The following is a 23,613-nucleotide window of genomic DNA, read 5'->3' as shown; positions in this document are numbered from 1 at the left end:
TTTTTAAAGGAGAAGGAAAGTTGAAATCCCTGGGAGGGGTACCAAATGATTTGCACCCTACAGTGATTATAATTACCAGATACCCCAGGTTAGCGCCCCTGTTAGCAGAAAACTGGGCGTAATACTGAGCGAGCACCACAGAGTGATCATCTTCTTTGTTCTCCAAAGGCCCTAGGCCGACACACATGCAGTAGAGTAAATATACCGGCACTTTTCTTAAAGGAGAACTAAAGCCTAACTAAAGAAGAAACTTGAAATGTTGTACATTATGTTTTGGGTTTCTGTACCAGCCCAAGGCAACCACAGCCCATTAGCAGTAAAGATCTGTGTCTCCGAAGACGTAGCCCTCCATCTTCTTTTCTGCTGATTCACTGCACATGCTCTGTGCTGCTGTCACTTATGGACCCACTTACAATATACAGTACATATAGAATATAAATGTCACAATATAAGGCTGATTAGTAATTAATACAGATAATTACTACATGGCAGCACAGAAACCAGTGCAACTAGCATCAGAATTTAATAATCAGCCCTGTAGCATCAGCTTATAGTACAGGCCAACCTCATTTTCTGCTTGATAACTTGTGACAACCCCTAAGCTTAGCTTCTAAAAAGCTGCTCAGATCCCACTGCGCAGTGTCGGACTGGCCCTCCTGCTTCTAAACATGTGGCTTATTTCATGGCCATTCCTATTTCTATGAGAATAAAAGGAATAGGAGAATAGAGGTTGTCAGGAGAGGAAGAAAATAATACTTATTCAGCCCCTGGTCTAAAGGTTTTTGGGTGGGCCCTTGGTCCAAGGGTTTTTAGTGGGCCACTGCGGATGTGAGTGTCACAGACACTTTCCAAGATGGTGACCCCCTATGACAAGTTTGAAGTCCTGGATCATTGCTGCTATTGACAAGCTGAAACTTTAGGCTGGTGCAATAAGTTCAGTATATAAAATATGGTATTTTTAGTCATATTCATTTTTAGGGTTTAGTTCTCCTTTAAAGTTCAGCGTTTCAATCTATTGCACATATGCACCCAACAAAATGAAGGAATAATCAGAAAGAGTATTGCTCTATGGCGCTCACTCAGAAGTGCATGAGGCTGCTGTGGTTTTCTGCTAACAGAAGTTTTGGCCTGGGCTACCGGTAAAGGCCCCCATACACGGGCCGATAAAAGCTGCCGACAGACCAAGTCGGCAGCTTATTGGCCTGTGTGTGCCATCCGACGGGCATCCCAAACCGTTATCTAGCCGAAAGTGGCCAGATGTAGATCGGGCACGGTAATCGGGCCCAACGTTTGGATCAGCCCGATATCGCCCACCTCAATGTGGGCATATCGGGGACAGATGTCGCCAAACGAGTGGATCTCTCTGTTTATGGCCACCTTAAGTGATTAAAAACAATGAGGGAGTAAGACATTTGGCATCCCCAAGTTATTTAACCTCTGCTTCTTTTTAGTAAACTCAATGAATACATTACTTAAGGGTTTTAACATGGAATGGATTATTCATGTTATTTATTTTGTAAAACTTGTCAGTTTGGGCACCAGCTTAACAGATCATCTTTTTCCTACAATATGGATCACTACGCCTTAAGGCTACTAAAGGAACATTGAGATAAGAAACTTTTGCCACCAGTATGGATTTATGCTGCTTGGTTACCATCAAGTTGAACTTAGTACAGAGAAAAAGAAAATTGGACAATAATGATTGATTATTTTATCATGATAAATGGCATTGCTATATTTTATATTGTGATAGATTCCCCTTAATTTAAGTAAATAAAGAAGATAAATTGAGCTTCTAAAATGTCTTTTAATGTTGAAGGCTTTCTGTTGGACAAAGCAGTTGCATATGCAAAACTCAGGAATCCATTTGTAATCAATGACTTGAATCTACAGTATCAGATACAAGACAGGTATGGCTTTTTTTATTTTTTTAATATTCAAATATAAAATATGTTTGAAACAGAACATAAAAATGTAAGCACAATTGTTGCACAACCAATTTTGTCTTGAAATATTTTTCTTTTCCAGGAGAGAAGTGTATCGGATCCTGACAAATGAGGGAATTATGCTTCCCCGATATGCAGTCCTTAACAGGGATCCAAACAAGCCAGAAGGTGGGTCGGGAAATGAAAAATGCTGCATATTCTGCATCAGTGCGGAACAAGAATCTGCTCACTCAGTAGAATTCTAGTGCAGAAAGATGTTGTCATGAGAATAAAATGCATCTAAATGTGCTGGGAACAAAGGGGCAAATTTACTTACCTTCGAAGCTGCGCCAGTGTTGCCTTCGCCGCACTTCGCCAGGCGTAGATTCGCCATGGCTGCGCAAATTCACGAAGATCCAAAGTTGCGCACAAGTTAACGATTGTTTGCGAAGTTGCGTTAGCGATGTTGCGATCAGCGGTTTGAAGTTACGCTAGCGATCGGAAATTTGCATACGACGTGCAGTTAAAGTACAATGGCCGTATATGCAGCAGAAAACACGTTACATTAAACAAGGCCAGGCTACCTTAATAAATGTATTCTAATGCCCTACACATGTGCCCACAGTATAGTTTAGGTGCCATATGTTATCAAATGTAGGGGGGGAACGAGGGTACCCTTAAAAAAAAATTCGCTCTTTTTCAGCCTATCATCCTATAAAAAGTAAAAGACGCCAGTGTTTTTTTCTGAATTTCAACGTTTTTTTGAACCATCCCTTTCTACTCTATTGCACTTCCCCTGGTCTGAGGTAGCAAAGTAAAGTCTGGCGCAAGAGGTAACGTTCACGAAAATCCACAAGTTAGTGTATTAGCATAGTTACGTCCCAACTTCGCCTGGCGTAAGGGTGCGAAGTACTGCTAGATTGGCAAAGTGATGTCACGCAAGTGAATTTTTGCTAGCGTTAGCCACTTCGCCCTTTAGTAAATTTGCCCCAAAGTATATTATGTTGGATGTTCCAATAAACCATAAAGTCTAATTAGTGAGATACATTTTTAACAGATGTTGTATACCAATATGCTAAATGAAGCGTTCTTTCACAAGAACCCTAGAATTGTGAATTTGGTGCATCCCTACCTAAAACCTTTTAAGTTTTCGTAAAGAAAATAAAACATTTGCAAAGAAATACAACTGTTGCAATTAACACCAATATGCCTGCTTCTCTGATTCTTGTTTCTTAAAGGGTTTGTTTACCTTTGAATCAACTTTTAGTATAATGTAGAGCAGTGATCCCCAACCAGTAGCTCGCGAGCAACATGTTGCTCTCCAACCCCTTGGATGTTGCTCCCAGTTGCATTAAAGCAGGTGCTTATTTTTGAATTCCAGGCTTGGAGGCAAGTTTTAGTTGCATAGAAACCAGTTGTACTGCCAAACAGAGCCTCAATGTAGGTTGACAATCCACATAGGGGCTACTAAATGGCCAATCACAGCCCCTATTTGGCACCCCAGGAACATTTTTCATGCTAGTGTTGCTCCCCAACTCCTTTTACTTCTGAATGTTGCTCACGGGTTCTAAAGGTTGGGGATCCCTGATGTAGAGAATGATATTCTGAGACAATTTCCAATTATTATTTATTTTTTATTATTTGCGCTTTTTGAGTTATTTATATTTTTATTTAACAGCTCTCCAGTTTGCAGTTTCAGCAGTCTGGTTGCTAGGGTCCAAATTACCCTAGCAACCATGCACAGATTTAAAGAAGATTTAAACAAGAGACTGAGATATCAGGTGGAGAGGAGAGGACCAGAATAGAAAGAGTAATGAAAAGTAGCAATAACAAAAGCATTTGTTTTTTTAGATGGGTGACCCCTATTTGAAAATCAGAAGAAGAAGGCAAATAATTGAAAAATGTAGATTTGGATAAAACTGACCAATTGAAAAGTTGCTTAGAATTGGCAATTCTATAACATACTAAAACTTAACTGAACTATCCCTTTAATACAATAGAATCCAGATTGTATGTTTTCCAGAGGATAACGGAAATATTTCCTCCTGTAAAATGTCTCTGGTTTTTAAAATTGATCAGCTTTATGGGAAAAATGTTCTCTTACAGAACTTTGTAGTGCTCTCCCCCTGCCTAGTTGTTAGCAGTTAAAATGTAATAGAACTTTAATGAAACTTGTTTTATTAAATTGCTTTGAAATAGTGCTGAAAAAATGTGCCGAAAAAAGAATGCACTGGGGATTTGGGTATCTACTGAATTTTACTTAGGTTCTTTTTGAAAACTACCTTGATGTCATTATTTGTACCTTTCTTTTAATATTCCTGGCAATTGCATGTAGCATCATGTTTTATAACCTACTAAAAAAAAATATATCTTTCTATCTATTTCTTATACAGCTTCCAAAATGTGGTTAAAAGGTTTTGTAGATCCCTTAATGTAATTAACCATGTATCTGTACCATGCATTTCATTCTTGGGATCATTCTGAACAGCATTGTGACATAAATAGTAGACATGGAAAATTGTCACTGGAATCTGAAGCATTATGTTTTCATTGCACGTGGCAGCCACTCCAGCTGTTTTGAATTCCCAACTATCTACAGCGAGCTGCCAGTTATTAACAGTAGCGTATTATCAGTAGCACAACTCTCTGCGTATTGCCAAGGAAATGTCATCGCTTATGTGTTGCTTCTGAATTCAGTCATTGGAATCTGACATGACTATGTGAAGAGAGTGCATACATTATGGAAAGTTTCTTGTTCCTTTAAAATACGCAGGTTATTTAAACCCGTGGATCGTTTTATTTGTGTGTCTGTGTACAATGATCGCATGATATATATATATATATATATATCTATATATATATATATCTATATCTATCTATATATATAGATAGATAGATAGATAGATAGATAGATATATCTCCATTATCCAGAAAGCTCTGAATTATGGTAGGGCCATCACCTATAAACTTAGTTTTATCCAAATCATCTAAATTTTTTTACATTTATTTCCTTTTTCCCTGTAATAATAAAACAGTACCTTGTACTTGATCCAAACTAGGATATAATTAATCCTTATTGCAAGCAAAACCAGCCTATTGGGTTTATTTAATGTTTGCATGATTTTCTACTAGACTTAAGGTATAAAGATCCAAATTATTGAAAGATCCGGTATCCAGAAAACCCCAATTCCCAAGCATTTAGGATAACAGGTCCCATATATATTAAAACATTTTATTAAAATTTATTAACATCAGTTAATCTAAACTGTGTTACTATTTCCCCTGTGGGTAAGTTTTGCTTGGAGGAGTATGCTATGTAAGTGCTATGGTTCATTCTAGTCATTCTGACCAAGTAAACAGAGTACCACATTGGATATATTAGAATGTTACAGCGGAAGCGGAATTGGAGACCACAGACTTATCAACATTTATTTATTGTTCCAGAATGCAATTTAATTGAAGGAGAAGATCATGTTGAAGTTAATGGGGAAATATTTCAAAAGCCATTCGTAGAAAAACCAGTCAGTGCCGAGGACCATAATGTTTACATTTATTATCCAACATCTGCCGGTGGAGGCAGCCAGCGGCTTTTCCGAAAGGTGGGTTTTTTCAAATTTGTTTTTTAGCATCTTTATTTTCCACCCAAACATCAATTAACAATATTCAATTCTGGGTTGCATTTCACTCTGAAACACTATCAAGCTATATAGTAAGTGGGTCAAAGTTTTGCCTTCTAACCCATGGCAACCAATCATAATTTAGAATTATAAAGGTAACATGATGAAAGTATATACATATCTCTTTGAGGACACTATCATAACACAGAAGTGCTTCATCATCAACTACATCAGCAACTCTTCTGCAGAACATTTATAAATAGGCAGAAATAACAATTTGACTTATTTGAAATAGGGCATCTGATTCCCTTAGCAGTTTTTCTAGTTTGAAAAATGTACTATGATATGCATCAGTTGTATATGATGGCCCAAGATAGTTCTGTTATCAAGTTTATACTGTGTTCATATACAAAAATATACAGGTGTTGCCAAAAAAGAGCTAATTTAATTGTTGAAAAACAAAATAGGCGTAGTACTGATGTGATCGCCATATGTTTCAGATTGGTAGCCGGAGCAGTGTGTATTCACCAGAAAGCAGCGTAAGGAAGACTGGCTCATACATTTATGAAGAGTTCATGCCAACAGATGGCACTGATGTAAAGGTATAATGGGAACTTTTTTTTTTCTTTAAAATTTCATTTTTTGACCTTCACATATTTGTGGTTAACATGCACTGCACCAGATGATGACCTAGGTTGCTTTTAGTTCATGCCTGTTCTTCTCAGAAACGTCCACGTATAGCATTCCCTTTGCACTTCTCTATATTTAGGGGGTTATTTACTAAACCTCAATTTTTTTTTTTCTTGTCAGGCTTTTTGGGGCAAAAACTCAAAATTTTCTCCTGCAAAAAAGCCCAAACCTGAAAACCCGGCATCTCAGCCATGTCAAGGTCATGTATAAGTCAGTAACAGATGCCCCTATCCCAATGTGAAGATATTGTGGTCTGAGCTGGGTTTATTCCGATAATCCAATAAATTTGGGGTTTTCGGGCAATAACTCAAAAAAAAAAAATCGAGCAATTCGGGAGTAAAGTCCTAAAAGTTCATATGAACAAGGTTTTCCCTTGGTTTTATCTAGCTTCTCCCAACCCGACTTTTTCGTGGATGGACGTTTGGTTGAGCTTGGTTAATAAAAATGAGATAAATTAGAGTTTTAGTAAAAAACCCCCATTCCATATGTATATGTAGTAACAAGGAGGAGCACCCCCAATACAAGAGTATCTGATTGCCTGAGTGGGCATGAAGTAACATTTACAGAAACACAGCACTGCACTCAACAGGATTAACCAAAGTAATCTATTTCAAACAGAAAATTTCCAACGTTACGATCACGATTTGTGATCTGGGATATCATTAATAATTATATCCCAATCTCCTGTCCACATACATTTCTGTAGAATTATGCTTACTGTATGGGAATGCTTGTGATGGCATTGCTATATGTTATTGTTCAGTAGAGGTTATAGTAAAATTCAGGGAATTTTCTGTACTATTCTTATAGTTAATATATAAGGAAATGGTACAATTGAAATGTTTTAAAGCATTGTAGGCTGCTTTTATAGACGTATGCATTTTTTATGTGATCCTCACGTGAGCAACGTTCAAATGTAAATAAAATGGGGGTGCTACACAAACATCCTGGGATGCCAAATGAGAGTTGTACTTGGCCAACTGGCAGTCTACAGGAGGCTCTGTTTGGACTACATGTTTTTTATGCAACCAAAACTTGCTTCCAAGCCAGGAATTGAAAAATAAGCACCTGTTTTAAGGCCATTGAGAGCAACATCTAAGGGGTTGGTGAGCAACATGTTGATTGTGAGCCACTGGTTAGGGATTTTAGGCTTAGAAATGAAAGGGGGCAGTTCAGTGTGGCAGCTACTATTGCCCTAACTGTACGTGTCAACCTGATGGGGATAGATAAACACCAATTTATTGCTATAGGAAAGAAGCTTCTTCCTGAAGACGCAAGCCTTACTGTATCACCATTAACTTTTCTAATAGTCAACATAATGTTATACTTGTACCTTCTGTTATATTGCAAAACCATTAAATTATTCTAATTTTGACATTGGGGGGGGGGGGCGTTACGTAAATAACTGTCTGAACTGGGTGGTGTCCCCAGTTGCTTGTATATTACAAAAAAACTGAATGAGCCCGATATTCTGTTGTAGGTTTACACTGTTGGCCCAGACTATGCACACGCTGAAGCTCGGAAATCACCAGCTTTAGATGGCAAGGTAGAACGTGATAGTGAAGGAAAAGAAGTACGGTATCCTGTCATTCTAAATGCCAGAGAGAAGTTGATTGCATGGAAAGTCTGCCTTGCTTTTAAGGTAAGCACCTTGTGCTAATGCAAATCCTGTTGTATTCATCTTTATATTATTTATTTATTTATTTTTGGCCTAGAATCTGTTAAATGAGTACAGTTTGGAAACTAGTGCTTTTCAAAACATTGAGACAGTTTTACAGTAAAACACACTAACCACCTCAACCAAAGTCATTGAAACCAGCAGGTGGAATGCAGTCATGTGGGTCTAAGGTTCCTCTTTGTTCTTGCTGACAGTTATCACTAACATTAATGATGTGAAGGGACTCTCCAACAAGGCTCGTTTCACCTTTGTAATGTGCATAATGTAGTCTTACCTGTTAGTTCATACATCATATGTGTTTTGTTGTATTGAAACAGCTAGTTGGGTGTATTGCACCTGATTAGAGCAGCAAATAGCCATCCCTGGATAAATATTTGTCTTGGAGAAGCAGAAAAAAATAACTTGCCATTAATGACTGATTATTCACCAAAGGCTGAAATCTGTTTCTTTCAGAGTCATTGGCTAGCACAATGGCACAAATAGTCATTGCTGACTCTAGTCTTTGCACATTTAGGGGGTTATTTATCAAAGGTCAAGTTTGTGAGGTTTTTCCAACCTTGAATAAACTCACAACGCGAATGTTTGCTTATTTATGAAAAAACCTGAATGTAAAAAACTCGATTGAATGCAATCGGGAGGAAAATTGATTGATTTTTCAAGAAAAAAAGAGCAGTAAAAAAACTCAAATCAAGAAGGCAAAATACATCTTCAAATGGTTCAATGAACCTCTGCCATTGACTTCTACATGACCTCGACATGTTTTAGCTGGAGTGTTTTCTGATTTGGACTTTTATCAGCTTTGAGGCATCATAAATCTTGAAAAATTGAATTTTATAAATCCTGAAAAATTCTAGTTTTTAGTGAAAGTACCCTTCAAAACCTAAAATTTTCCAGGAAAAAACAAATTGGCCTTTAGTAAATAACCAAAGCACAGGATAAGGTTTAAAGATTAAGCGGAGCTCACCTCAAGTAGCAGCTCTCATGGGAATCCGGGCACTTCAGTCCGGAGTTACACTGTCGCAGAAATTCACCCGCTGTACGGTGCTGACCGAAGCACTCACAAGAGACGTATTTTTCTTAGTAAAGATGCAGCTTTAATGTACACACCATGTGAACATTGGCAGTGGGTTGGAGAGGAAACCTACGCGTTTCGTGCCCTAACTCTCCCGGCCCCCCAACTCCGGGAGAGTTAGGGCACGAAAGGCGTAGGTTTCCTCTCCAACCCACTGCCAATGTTCACATGGTGTGCGCAATAAAGCCTCATCTTTACTAAGAAACATACGTCTCTTGTGAGTGCTTTAGTAAATAACCCCCGTAGTGTTGCACAAAGAAATTATTGTATAAACAAAAGGCAAGCGTTGGAAAATGAAGGCGAACATTAATTTCCTAGAAAACAAAAATATTGTGCCTATCTTTAGAAAATGCAACAATTTTGGAATGTTCTTTATACTGAGAACCTAAACTTACCAGCATTAACCCCTTCCCTAGCTTAGCTCTTTGATATTTCCACGCTGTGTGTTGCCAGTAAACGAAGTTCTAGATCAAAGGGAGACCTGCAAATTTAAAATCTGCGCTACTGGCACTTAGATCCATGACCGTGATTAAAAAAATTTACGATCGATGGCAGGTAAGTGGTTAAGTCACATTTCACACACCACTCGTAGAGTTGATTAAAACAATAAAGACCAGAATTGACTATTGAGAAACTCCACAAGTTCTTCTAAAGCCCACTGAAACTATTATATATACTATTAGAACTATTTTTGATAAGATAAAGGCTGTGATGTACGTTTTTTTTCTTCTGTAAACGCTTGACTAACTTTCTTGGCTTCGAATCCAGTATTATAAATGTGAATTTCTTTTCCAAACAGCAAACCGTCTGTGGTTTTGACTTATTACGTGCAAGTGGCCAGTCCTATGTGTGTGATGTAAATGGATTTAGCTTTGTAAAAAATTCTATGAAATATTATGACGACTGCGCCAAAATACTCGGGTAAGTACCAGTGCTTCCGAAGGCTTTTTCTAATTTTTTCCTTCATGCGCAATGTTTTTTTAGAGGCACTGAATGACGAGCTGCTTCATGTATGCTCTATTCAATCAATCCTAGTTGAATCATACTTGGAATTTTTATAGATGGTACAGCACTCTCTAATATATTAAACAGACTTACTCTACCCTATAAAATAGGGCGGTGCAGGAGATAAAACTATTTAGAAATGATTAATGTTACAACTTGCAACTGTGATGTTTCTCTAAGCGGCTGGCAGTAAGGGGTTTGTTAAGACTGACTCTGGCCATATTTTGTTACAATTGTTTCTACCCTGCTTCCGGATGATTTGTTGAAGTGGCAACAGTAACAATTGGCAATGCGATTAACTAAACTATTACTAAAGAGGAGTAAAAAATAGAGCCAGCTTTTCCTCAGTGATTTTACTTTTAACAGGTATACATGGACACTTTTATGAATTCATTCGGGACATTAACAAACGAATCAACTAATGAATTATTGCATCCTTAACAACCAGTCCACAATTAACAATTTGAATATGAATTTATCATGAACTTTGATCAACAGCTTCTAATAATCAAATTTAATATGAACTAATGAATGCTATTAATATTGATAAACGTTGATATATTTTCATGTGTGAAATTCATGCACTTTATAAATTCATTAATATATGTGGTTTTTTGCATACGTGTAAATAAAAGGTGAATAATTTGTACTAACATATGTGTTACTAATTAATTGAATCAGGTGGCTATCAGAATAATTAAAACGCAACAAAATAACCTATAGATTTAATACCGAGTGCAGACTTTGAGATACTTTGTAACATTAATCATTCCTAGTTGAATCATACTCTACAATGTAAAATGAGGGAAAACTTAAAATCAGGGGATGTAAAATGGGGTTTCTACTGTATGTGATACTCAGTATGCTGAAGAACTTGCTCATTGAAGCTGAAGAACTTGCTTACCTTGGAAAATCAATAGGAATGTGTGTTTTAAGAGAATGGGCACGAAATTCTTTCTTTAAGAAAAAAAAAGATGTCCCAAGCCACCCCCAGCACTGACTACAACCCACTCTCCAGCATTGCTTTGCAACGGTGCATTTGTATGTCAGTCTGTTAATGCATCCGGATGCCTCTAACTCAGAGTGACAGAACAGGAAGGCTCCTGTAGCTCTCTTCACAACCTCACTACAGTGGTAGCTGGTCTTCGGGTGGCTTGGAATATCATGCCCAGTCAGTAATACTGGCACCTTCCTGTCGATTTACATAGGAATGTTTAAGTATTGCATTAAAAAGACGCAAAGTATTATGATGACTCCATAAATAAAATAAACCAAGAGGTGAAAGAGAGCTGATCCCTACACATGAGCAATCATTTCTCAGTTACTCAGAGAGATTTATAGACCGAATAAGCACCTACTACAGTCTGTACAGGACTTCATTTTTATAATGTCACAGTACATGTTGGAATGATGTAATTGATGTTTTTTCTTTAGAAACATTATCATGAGAGAACTTGCCCCTATGTTTCATATCCCCTGGTCCATACCATTGGAGGCAGAAGATATACCCATTGTGCCAACCACATCTGGAACAAAGTGAGTAACTGAGGCAAAAACAAGCCTTGATACAGAGTTAATACCAAATTTTACTGAATTTATTCACCCTCCAATTTTGTGAAGCCCCCTTAGCTCATGTTGTTGCACATATATCAAAATATCATAGCAGGGGTTTTTACAACAGCAAATAAGCCTTTCTCTCTAAATCTGACCATAAACAGCTCACGCTAATCCTCCCACCAAAATCCACAGGGTGTTGTATATCTGCCATAGCTGTAGGGGCAATGGTGGCCGGTGCCTTATTTATTCCCTTATATTCTTCTGCCTTTTATACTATGTAAAGGATGGAGCTCAGATGTGTAATTGCAGTGATAAGGCACGGAGATCGAACGCCGAAACAAAAAATGAAAATGGAAGTTAGACATCAGAGGTAAGGGTATTTTGTGATTCATTATATAATTTTAGGGGCAGATTTATTAAGGTTCGAATGGTGAATTTGAATTTTCAAATTCTTTTGGTCAAAACTCACAAATTTGAATTAAAGTGAGATTTATCACATTAAAACCGTTCTTATTTGAATATTCACCACCTAAAACCTGCCAAGCTCATTTACAAGTCAATAGAAGAGATCAGTTGAACCATGTGAAGATGTGAATTGCCTTCTTGACATTCGAGTTTCTTTTGGAGGAAAACTCTATTAGAATTCGATCAGAATTTTCGAGTCGTTCGAATGATCAAGTTTTTTCATAAATAACCTCACATTCGAGTTCATTCGAATTTTCTAGAGTTAAAAAAAATTCACATAACGTAATTTCGAAATTCGTCCTTTGTTAAATCTTCCCCCTTAATGTATGAGTGATGGATGGGGCAATTGTGCAGGTAGTTAGGGCAATTTTATCCATGCTATAGAATAATTTGGTAATGCAGAAATGCAGAACCATATTGCATAGGTGCATTGTGCTACATCTTATACAGAACTGCAACTATTTAAACAGGCCCTACTGAGTTGAAGTCAAGTAATGTTCTAACAGGGAAATAACGTTCATGATAATAATAATTTACCCTTCCAGTGAGTCCCAAAGCCATCAAGCCTCCAGGAGCTGGAAAACCGCACATGGCAATATCCCTTGTTGCACAGGCCAGTCACTTGGGTTTGATGCTGTCTGTCACTATCTGCCAAGTGTGTTCTTCTAGATTTTGACGCATATTTTTGGTATTTTTAGAGGAGCAAATGTAAAATGTGCATTACCATTTTTACAGCTTGTCAATACGTTTGTATTGTTTGTTGGCTATAGAGTTAGTTGCATATATTTAGCACTGAAATCTTCTTTTTCTTTTTACCCATAATTCCTACTGCAATGGAATAACCTTGTAGCATTTTGTTAACATAAGCAACATTCAGTTGTCATGACGTGTGGTGCCCTAGTCGCTATCAGGCACTAGAATTCTGCATTAACTTAGGAAAACAAGAACAAATCTTATGCAATTAATGTTTGCTTGCTAGTTTAGCATCCATTCTGTCTGCTGTCTGTCCTAAAAAGCTCTTAAGAAAAAGGGGTTTATCGCTTAATAATCAGATCAAGGGAAAATGTGCGAGGGTTATTTTAATTGATTTTGAGATTTAAATTTTTCTCTGCCATAAAGGTTCTTTGATCTCTTTGAAAAATACCATGGTTACAAGACTGGAAAGATTAAACTGAAAAAACCAAAGCAGTTGCAGGTTAGTAACTTTGCTTGCTCTTGGCCCTGTAATGCTGTACCTTGAAACATGCCAATATGTGCCTTTTTTATACAGGGCAAAAATGCCAAAAAGTGATTTTCACTAGGCGCGGGAAATATAACACGTATTATAATGCTATTTATGCAGCAATGGCATTACTTAAGTGTTTGTATATGCAGTGTAAAAGGTGGCGTGGATCTCTGCAATACTACCAAATCCAGTAGTTATATTATATAACCTAATACTATACATAATCTTTCATTCCTGCAAGGCTTTACCCTATATACAATGTGTTTTTTTTTTTTTTTAAATTCTTGGATTACCTTGTTTATTGCTTTCACATTAGCACAGTTACTTGGTGTGCAATAACATTTAAACCAGAAGCCTCATGAAAAGCCACTTATATTTACTTTCCGTTTGTGAATCCAGAAATACCTGTTTGCTCTGGGCTTTCCAAAGAGAAACTTTATTGTCATTATGTAAAAAAAAGCAAACACATTGGGTCTTTTCTTCAGGACGTAAATCATAAAAACCCTTGAGCTAATGTCTTTGTAGACTGTTTCTCTGCCTGCATACAAGTATAGGTGGAGAAACAACCAATGGGAGCGGGTCGCCTAGTACAGGTATGGGATCCCTTATCCGGAAGGCTGTCTCCCATAGACTCCATTATAATCAAATAATCCAAATTTTTAATAATAAAACAGTACCTTGTACTTGAGCCAAACTAAGATGTAATTAATCCTTATTGGAAGCAAAACCAGCCTATTGGGTTTATTTAATGTTTACATGATTTTCTAGTAGACCTAAGGTATGAAGATCTGAATTACAGAATCCAGAAAACCCCAGGTCCCAAGCATTCTGGATAACAGGTCCCATACCTGTGCATTGTTGTAACATTGACAATAAACCAGCTGTGCATCATGGGATTCCAGTGTGAACACTAGGCCTTTTACATATTGCACATTTTGATCTCATTTACTTTTGTTATAATTGTAATTTTTTCATAGTTCTAATAGACGCTGGACACTCCCCTTTTCCTAAGGATTCAGTGATGTAGTAGGTGTCCTGCAAATGATACATGAATTACAGTAGCTGATTAGTAGCATTATTTGTTTACTTTTTTTAATTTGGTTTCAGTATGCTGTCACTGCATTTTATCCTGCTGGGGAAATCACAAGGCATGCATATCCACAGCAGATATAGGCATCCTTATATTCAGTTGCTAGCTCTTTTCTATAGGACAGTCAGTTGTAGCAGGTCAGCCGGGGTATTGCATGTTTTTCAATAACCTTGTTGAGCTGCCAAACTCAGTGTCTATGTCCTCAGAGTAATAAGTTGCATCTGACAACCAGGGGTGAAAGTACAACCAACCAGTGCAGTGAATTTGGGGTGCCATTACGTTTTCAGCTTTAGCAGGACGGGGCCAAATTGTCTCTTTCTACTCCTTTTAACAACATCACACATTACATTTCTTTTGTTCAATTTTACCATAGCAATTTATGCACAGTCAGCCTTATATTTCTGCAGATATGAATACTGTCAAATGAATGGCAGCTGCCAAACTGCTTCCCGGGCCAATTATATCTCAATGCTCATCCACAGCCGAAAATGAAACCATTCCCTTCAGTTGCCTCTCACTCATGAAAAATTAGTGGACTGTTCGCATGCAAAAGCTATTGTTTTACTCTGCAGAACTTCACAGAACATGGGAACCACTTTATAATGTTTATTAGAAGAGATTAGCAATTGGGCAGGGTGAGGTAAAACTAAGTAGTCCTTGGGTTTTTAATTTTTTTTGTATTTTTGATATTCCAAACACCAGGAAGTGCTGGACATTGCACGGCAGCTTCTTGTTGAATTAGGTCAAAACAATGACTCAGAAATTGAAGAAAGCAAAGCAAAACTGGAACAGCTAAAAACTGTATTGGAAATGTGAGTACGAATAATGAATCATGCAATGTATAGTTCTCTCTGTCTGGCCTGTGTGATGCTGTCATATATTTCTCATATATTTGATATAGCACTATGCTGGTGTTTATCCTTTAATATATCCTGCTGTAGGTGAAATGTTACCTTCGGTAATGTGTCCTTTCTTTGGCCTTGTTTTTAATAATGCATTTTAATCCATGACTAAAGCCAGAAAATGGGTTAATCTGTTAAGCATGTTCTTTGCTCCACTCAATTACATTTTGTTTAGTATGATGATAGACAAGCGTTACTGCCCCTAGGAAAACGTGTGTGTTTTTGTTAGATTCCAGATATACCCGGTCTACACTAAAATTAAACAAAGTGCAAACATTGGGTCAAGCCATAAATTACATTTGTAAATTATTTGTTTCTCTTTTTTTAGCTTTGTTCTCTTTAAGTAGTGAATCAGGCATGAATCAGATTTAATTTCCTCTGTAGGTATGGACACTTTTCTGGAATAAACCGTAAGGTTCAACTAACCTATCTCCCTCATGGTTGTCCTAAAACCTCAAGTGAAGAAGAAGGTATGGAAGAGTCTCTTTCAATTATTTAAGCTATGGCTTACACAATGCTCTGGTGATTTATATACATTTTTAGGAATCAATTTAACATCTGTTTCAAGTGAATGCTGTACAGCTCAGCAGTATATTTGTTTGGCGCTTTTAAACTTTCATGATTCCGTAAAGGTCAAACTATAAAAAGATTTAGCTGAATCTCTGGATTATGGAGTGTGCTGGCAAATAAAACAGCTTTTGTCCTTGTGTGTGGACCCCTTAAAGGGGAGCCATCACAAAAATGATAGCTGCTTCATACTAAAATAAGACATTTTCTAAATATAATCAATAAAAGAATTCTGACCAGTTTCTGAAATAATCATGTTTAACTTTACTTTGCCCATTTCAGCATCTGTCTCTCTTCATTCCCTCTTTATGCAGGAGTTGGAAGTTTGATTTGGGTCCAATGCAGCCTTTAGGGGGTGTCTCCTTTTGCTTAGAAGATGTTTTGGTGTTCACTATTAATATCACCAGAAATACTCCCTCTCTGCATGCAGGATGTAGTCTGTTATTTGTTGGATTTTATTTGTGATGTTGTTTGACTAAACTCTAATACATCTGCTAAAAAAGTGAGTTCCTCCCTAAAAGATATATGAGATCTAACTGTCACTGAAAATCTGACAACTCCTGCAAGAAGACAGATTGAAGAGAGACAGATGAGTGAAGATACACTTGATTTTTTCAGAAACCGTACAGAAATTTTAATTATTTTATAGAAAGTTTTTTTTATTTCAGTATGATGAAGCTTATATTAAAGTTCTCCTTCAACCAATTCTTTTATCCCGCTGCTTGTTTTGCCTCTGAAACTGGACTCGGTCACGAGGTTGCCACGGGTAGTCTCATCATGCCAACAAAAATAATTCTTACCTCATTTTTAGCAATGGTTTAAAAATATTTTGACCAAGCGTTAGCTATAGTTTAGCACCAGCTGTGGATTCCTGCATCAAGCTTATTCCACCCTGGGAGATTATTAGCTGCTAGTTGTTACTTACTGTAAGCTATACATGGCAGGGGCACCTTTCTCTATGCTGCTGTTAAGACACAGAACAACCTGTGAGGACACCATACAAGCATATCGTTGCCCAGTCACAAAGGTAAAATCTTTTTGAAATTCTTATGCAGACCAGTCAGAAGACAACCACAATAGCAATGTGGTCTTTCTGCAACATAATTTTTAACCCTGCCTGATAAATCATCCGGATTAATCCTCAGCAGATATCTGTAGGGCTGGCCCATTGTTGTGACTCCATATACAGGCCAGTAAACTGCCAACTCGTTCTGAAATGGTCACGTCGGCCGCCAATGCCTGTATTTGTATGACCAGCTTTAGTTCCAGTGACTCTCATTATTTCTATAGTTTCCTATGCGTGAAATTTCTTTGGCTTGATCTATCGACAACACATTTAAAAGGAAGTCCCAGGATCATGGTTCAAGTGGTACAAAACACAGCTAGAAATAAATCTTGGCATCCCCCAAAATTGGCATTGAATTCAAAATAAGAGTTTTCTGATCACCTTGATTTATTACATTGTATCCTGGAGAAAAGAATTATTACAAATCAAAAATATTTCAAATGATAGCAGCTCTAAAGTGGAGTTTTTCTTTTATTACTCCTTTCAGATTTAATGTAATTTGATTGGTTGTCTCTCTTATTGTTCAAACTGAATGAGCAGAAATCTCCTGGGTGGTTTACAGATAGCAAATGGAAAGAACGCCTCGATGCGAGCACAACCATATTTTGGAAATCACACAGAAAATCTTGTACTCATGACTTTAAATTCATGTTTTAAAATTGAGCCAGAAATCTGTATAATTGTATATGTAAATTATTAGAATACTTGTTTGTAACTAATCTGGTTTCTTATAGATTGTCGAAGAGAGGAACCATCCCTTCTTCTTGTACTGAAGTGGGGAGGGGAGTTGACTCCAGCTGGACGGGTGCAAGCAGAGGAACTAGGCAGGGCATTTAGGTGCATGTACCCGGGAGGACAAGGTAACTTTCTGCTTTCCAATGTGTTGTCAAGTGCACTATGTTCAGTTTAGTCTTTATCTGAAAAGCATTCACCCTGTTCTTAGGCACATATCCTATTTAAGTCAATGGGAGCCACTGGAGGCTGTCACGTGCCCATTTCAGCAGGTTGAAATACACCAGATTAAAGTGCTTTGTCTGCCATGGGCCTCAAGGTTTCAGAGAAACTTCATTTTCTACATGGTTTATTTGTTGCTCCTAGTACCCCTGTTTATTCACAGATTCCGAAAACATACAAGCAGGTTCATTTCTCTTCAGATGAAACTGGCCAAAATATGGCAATGCTCTGTATAAAATGCTTAATGAATAGCAATTCTGTGTGTAGTGTAAGGGATGTAAATCTAACCATCCACTGGTGATTTGCAGCAGAATCTTCTGCACTGTGCAGGGAAGCTGCATATAACCCTACTACAGTACAGCTGAGATGTATTACCAGGGTGGATGCAGAACAGAACAGAATCCCTTTGTGTCCCAAATGAAAGTGACAAAAATATCATTCTGCAGAATTGGTTACAATTTGAACCCTGGATGTCTTTGCCTTCCAAACTGCCCCAGCACATGCCATGCAGAAACACTTCTATTTCTTTCTATATTGCTGTGTACTTGAATTTATATTCATTGTGTTAAGAAATGCAAAATTGGTATAGGGTCCGTTATTCAGAAAGCTCCGAATTACGGGAAGACTGTCTCCCTTAGACTGCATTTTATCCAGATAAACCAAATTTTTAAAAAGTACAGGTATAGGATCCCTTATCCGGAAACCTAATATCCAGAAAGCTCCGAATTACGGAATGACTGTCTCCCATAGACTCCATTTTATCCAAATATTCCAAATTTTTAAAAATGATTTCCTTTTTCTCTGTAATAATAAAACAGTAGCTTGTACTTGATCCCAACTAAGATATAATTAATCCTTATTTGAAGCAAAACCAACCTATTGGGTTTATTTAATGTTTAAATGAATTTCTAGTAGACATAAGGCATGAAGACCCAAATTACGGAAAGATCAGTTATCTGGAAAACCCCAGGTCCCGAGCATTCTGGATAACAGCTCCCATACCTTTATTTCCTTATTCTCTGTAATAATAAAATGGTACATTGTACTCCATCCATAATAAGATATTATTAATCCTCATTGAAAGCAAAGCCAGCCTATTGGTTTCTTTTCTAGTAGCCTTAAGGTATGAAGATCCAAATTATGGAAAAGATCCTTTATCTGCAAAACCCCAGTTCCCAAACAATCTGTATAACAGGTCCCATACCTGTACTTGCAACTCACACAGTGTAATTTAGTAATAAAAACTATACCATAAAAATCCCTTTAGAAATCTTCCTATGTGGCCTTTATGAATTTCGATTTGTCTTGTAAATTAAAATGTGCAATTTATTCTTTAACTTTGGCTCATATAGGGCAGTACTGTTGTTTTTAAAGGGGTGTTTCATCTTCAGGTTAATTTTTTGTGTGTTATAGAATAGCCAATTCTAAACAACTTTTTAATTGGTCTTCATTATTTTATTTTATTTTTTATATAGTTTATGAATTATTTGCCTTCTTTTCCTGACTCTTTCCAGCTTTCAAAAGGGGGTCACTGACCCCATCTAAAAACAAATGCTCTGTAAAGCTACACATTTATTGTTATTGCTACTTTTTATTACTCATGTTTCTGTTCCGACCCTCCCCTATTAATATTTCCTATTCTCATTCAAATCAATGCATGGTTGCTAAGGTAATTTGGACCCTAGCAACCAGATTGCTGACACTGCAAACTGGAGAACTGCTGAATAAAAAACTAAAAAAACACAAATAATAAAAAATTATAACCAATTGCAAATTGTCTCAGAATATCACTTCCTACATCATACAAAATCTTTACTCAAAGGTGAACAACCCCTCTAATTCCTTTCCTGGTCTACTTTTATAGTGAATTTTGTGGAATTTTTAATTATTCTTTCCCCTTATCTTCTTCAGGGGACTATGCTGGATTTCCTGGGTGTGGCTTGCTGAGGTTACATAGCACCTATCGGCACGACCTTAAAATCTATGCATCCGATGAAGGGCGGGTCCAGATGACTGCTGCAGCCTTTGCAAAAGTAAATATATTTATCCTGTGTCTGTTTATCATGTTTCTGTATTCTATGAAATAATGAGTACGCCCTGACTTGTCTTGTGCTCTCAGTAAACTCTGCATTTTGCCTTCTGTGGAATGTGACAGTAAGATTTAAGCCTCCGTTTGCCAGTGTTAGTAAATAGGCCATTGTTCTCTGACTTTGTTTCCACTTGTTTTTTGAATAAGTTAAGACTTTTGAGCTTGCCTCAGGTCTCATAAATCCACTAATGTTGTTGCTTTAGTGTTTTGATCTAGCCAAATTTTTGCTTAGTTGTTGACGCTCTAGTAACTTTATTTTTTCCTATTTTTAACAAATATTACCAATGCAAAAGCTGCCACTTCTGCACACATAAGGCTGTTATGCAGAATTCATCATTATTTTATTTTGCGCCAGCAAGTTTGTTGCACTTTACATTTAATTGCAGAAATTGTTTTTAAATTCCAGTGGAAAATGTTATCTTGGCATTGCTAAATCTACTCTTAGGGGCAGATTTATCAAAATATGAGATTGGCATTTACTGGAAAAAAAAAACTCACCCACTTTCTATTCATTCCTCTGGGATTGTTAAAAGTGTATTTATCAAATGATCGTTGATAAATACACCTTTAAAAAACCCATAGGAATGAATTGAAAGTGGGTGAGTTGATCTATTATAAACTCTAATCTCACATTTTGATAAATCTGCCCCTTAGTCAGAATTATTATATTGCATTTTAAATCATCCAAATTATTGTTTGGGTTTATAAAAAAGCAATGTGTTGTGGAAAACCTGCTATTCTCTATGGCAGTGGTCCCCAACCTTTTTTTAACCTATAAGCCACATTCAAATGTAAAAAGAGTTGGAGCAATGCAAGCATGAAGGCCTTAGGGTGTTAAATAAGGGTTCTGATTGGCTATTTGGTAGTCCCTATGTGGCCTGGCAGACTACATAGTTCTTATACAACCAAAACTTGCCTCCAAGCCTGGAATTTAAATATAAGCACCTGCTTTGAGGTCACTGGGAGCAACATCCAAGGGACTGGTGAGCAACATGTTGCTTGTCAGCTACTGGTTGGGGATCTCTGCTCTATGGTAAAAGATAACACGTTAACTGTAAATCATAAGGTCAGGTGGGCTTTTAAAGGAAAATTAAACCCACCCCTACATCAAAAAGCCACCATTTGCCTTCTCCACTTGCCCCGTTCCCTGTTTCCTCCCCGCATAGTGTTCAACAAGAATAAGGGGCAGATTATTTATTAAGGGTATAAGTGAAAATTTGATTTTAAATTTCTTTTTGCTCAAAACTATCAAATTCGAACTGTGGATTATCCAAACTTGATTTGAGTATTGATTCGAATTTCGAGATTTATCATACTCTGGCCCTTTAAGAACTCAAATTTGATTATTTGCCACCTAAAACCTACCAAATTACTGTATAAGTGAATGGGAGAGGTCCAGGGATCAATTTGATGATGTTTGCAGCCTTCCTGACATTCAAGTTTTTTTCGGAGGAAAAAAAAACTCAAATTGAGGTTTTTTTTAATTCTATTAGCGTTTTTGGGTCGATTAAATTCGCCCGAGCTGAGAAAATTCAATTTTTATTAATTTCAATTGGTCGAATTTCGAGTTTACGGGAGTTTTAAATAACTTGAATTCTAAATTCGACCCTTAAAGGGTGGTTCACCTTCAGGTTAACTTTTAGTATGTTCTAGCCACTATGTTGTGGCCAATTCTAAGACTTTTCAATTGAACATCATTATTTATTTTTATTGTTTATGAATTATATGTATTCTTCTCCTGACTCTTTCTAGCTTTCAAAAGGGGGTTGCCGACCCCCTCTAAAAATAAATCCTCTCTAAAGCTACACATTTATTGTTATTGCTACTTTTTATTATTAATTTTTCTGTTCCGACCCTCCCCTATTAATATTTCATTATCAATGCATGGTTGCTAAGGTAATTTGGAACCTAGCAACCAGACACTGCAAACTGGAGAGCTGCTGGTTAAAAAGCTAAATTACTCAAAAACAACAAATAATAAAAAATGAAAACCAATTGCAAATTGTCTCAGAATATCGCACCCTACATCATACTACAAGTGAACTCAAAGGTGAACAACCCCTTTAATAAATCTGCCCCTTTGTGTCCCATTCAGCCACCCAGACCTAAATTTGCAGAATAATGCAGCAGAGCTCAGGGGCGCCATGTTCGGTCACTTTGGTATCTTCCAGATCTTCTTCTTTCTTTTTGGTTATTTTCTGAGCTTTCAGGGTCCAACTGCACCTGGTCCCAAAGGCTGAAGTGTTGGCGCTCAGTTGACAAAGTGACCGGACATGGTGCCCCTGAACTCTGCAAATTTAGGTCAATGTGGCTGGATGAGACACTCACTCGTTCTTGCTAAACACTATGCGGGGTGGAAGCAGGGAGGGGGGCCAGTGGAGAAGGCAATGAGGGTTTTTAGCTATAGGGCAGGTTTATTTCTCCTTTAAAACTTGAAAAGTTATTTATACATATTGTTATAGATTTATTTTGGTCATATGTTTGTTTTCATTGTCACTTCTCTTTAGGGTCTACTGGCACTAGAGGGCGAACTGACCCCAATTCTTGTCCAAATGGTGAAAAGTGCTAATATGAATGGTCTACTGGACAGTGACAGTGACTCTCTGAGTAGCTGCCAGCATCGAGTAAAAGCGAGACTCCACGAGATTCTGCAGCGAGATAGAGACTTCAGCTCTGAAGACTTTGAGAAGGTGAGGCATAAGGTGTAGCTTGTATAGAGCATGCACTTCCCCACAAAAGTACAATAAAGGTAACCGGAAAATATAGGCTGTGGTGCTGGATTATAACCTGAAAGAAGAACCTTGTATTCTGTAAATATAAACAAACTGGGTGCACATTGTGGGTCTGATAAGAAGGCATACCAGTAGGGAACATATTACTGCATGGCCCCCCACGTCCCCTCCTGTGTCTGACACCCTTATTTTCTTAAAACTATAATGCCTTGCAAAAATATTCTGAAACATAATCCATTCTCTAGTTTCACTGAATAACATCCGACAGTGAAGTTTTTATGTAATTCAACCGTTTTTCGTAAATGCAGTAAATCTAATTTACAGAAGTAGCAGAATGTAATGGGTTTTGCATGTCGTGATTTTCAGTCATATGAAGGGCAAGGCTTTTTCAGGTGCTTCACATTTGGAAGAGTATATGTTAGGTAGTGTGCTAAAAGTCTTATTTGTTTTATTTTTAAGTATCCACAGTTAATAATTCTTTTCAAATATATTTTGGCAGCTTTCACCAACTGGAAGTGTTTCCCAAATTAAATCTATGCATTTTATTAAGAACCCAGTGAAGACCTGTGACAAGGTGTATTCTCTTATCCAAAGTCTGACCTCTCAAATCCGACAGAGGATGGAAGATCCCAAATTTGCAGGTATTTTGTTTTAGTCCATTTTCAATATAATTGGCAGTGACCACCATGCATTCCAATTCATTCTAGTATATTAAAAGAGGAAATATTGTGCCATATGACATTTTTTTATTGTAAGATAGAGGAAAGATCATTATCTTACTATTTTTCCTCTATCTTACAATAATTCTAATTAAGTCATTTATACCTTCACCTCTCAGAGAAGTGAGTTCTGGGTATAAAGTTAGGTTCTCTCTTTCCTTAATTTATGACATTTTTTATGTGAGTGGCGGTTTTTTTGTAGAACCTCCATTTGGTAAATGGGAGAAATCGGGAACTCCTGGTGTAATTTGGGACTCCTT

At 37.2% G+C, this 23,613-nt stretch overlaps 1 protein-coding gene across 12 annotated transcripts in view; it reads left to right on the top strand.

The window, feature by feature from the left end:
- Nucleotides 1–23,613, top strand: part of ppip5k2.L (diphosphoinositol pentakisphosphate kinase 2 L homeolog) — a 69,474-nt gene that overhangs the window by 16,165 nt on the left and 29,696 nt on the right. For 10 of the 12 annotated variants that reach the window (XM_018248286.2, XM_018248301.2, XM_018248298.2 and 7 more), the window contains exons 4-18: nucleotides 1,820–1,910; nucleotides 2,029–2,114; nucleotides 5,370–5,524; nucleotides 6,043–6,144; nucleotides 7,713–7,874; nucleotides 9,782–9,903; nucleotides 11,422–11,523; nucleotides 11,828–11,914; nucleotides 13,129–13,204; nucleotides 15,027–15,136; nucleotides 15,611–15,696; nucleotides 17,594–17,719; nucleotides 19,725–19,846; nucleotides 22,410–22,592; nucleotides 23,134–23,275. In XM_018248286.2, coding sequence (XP_018103775.1) covers nucleotides 1,820–1,910; nucleotides 2,029–2,114; nucleotides 5,370–5,524; nucleotides 6,043–6,144; nucleotides 7,713–7,874; nucleotides 9,782–9,903; nucleotides 11,422–11,523; nucleotides 11,828–11,914; nucleotides 13,129–13,204; nucleotides 15,027–15,136; nucleotides 15,611–15,696; nucleotides 17,594–17,719; nucleotides 19,725–19,846; nucleotides 22,410–22,592; nucleotides 23,134–23,275 — 1,752 coding nt within the window. The remainder of the gene's footprint in view (nucleotides 1–1,819; nucleotides 1,911–2,028; nucleotides 2,115–5,369; nucleotides 5,525–6,042; nucleotides 6,145–7,712; nucleotides 7,875–9,781; nucleotides 9,904–11,421; nucleotides 11,524–11,827; nucleotides 11,915–13,128; nucleotides 13,205–15,026; nucleotides 15,137–15,610; nucleotides 15,697–17,593; nucleotides 17,720–19,724; nucleotides 19,847–22,409; nucleotides 22,593–23,133; nucleotides 23,276–23,613) is intronic. The other 2 variants (XM_041568402.1, XM_041568385.1) reach the window with 2 other exon arrangements.

The sequence above is a fragment of the Xenopus laevis genome, chromosome 1L, assembly GCF_017654675.1.
Source record: "Xenopus laevis strain J_2021 chromosome 1L, Xenopus_laevis_v10.1, whole genome shotgun sequence".
Lineage (NCBI taxonomy): Eukaryota > Metazoa > Chordata > Amphibia > Anura > Pipidae > Xenopus > Xenopus laevis.
This window is presented reverse-complemented; position numbering and strand designations above follow the sequence as displayed.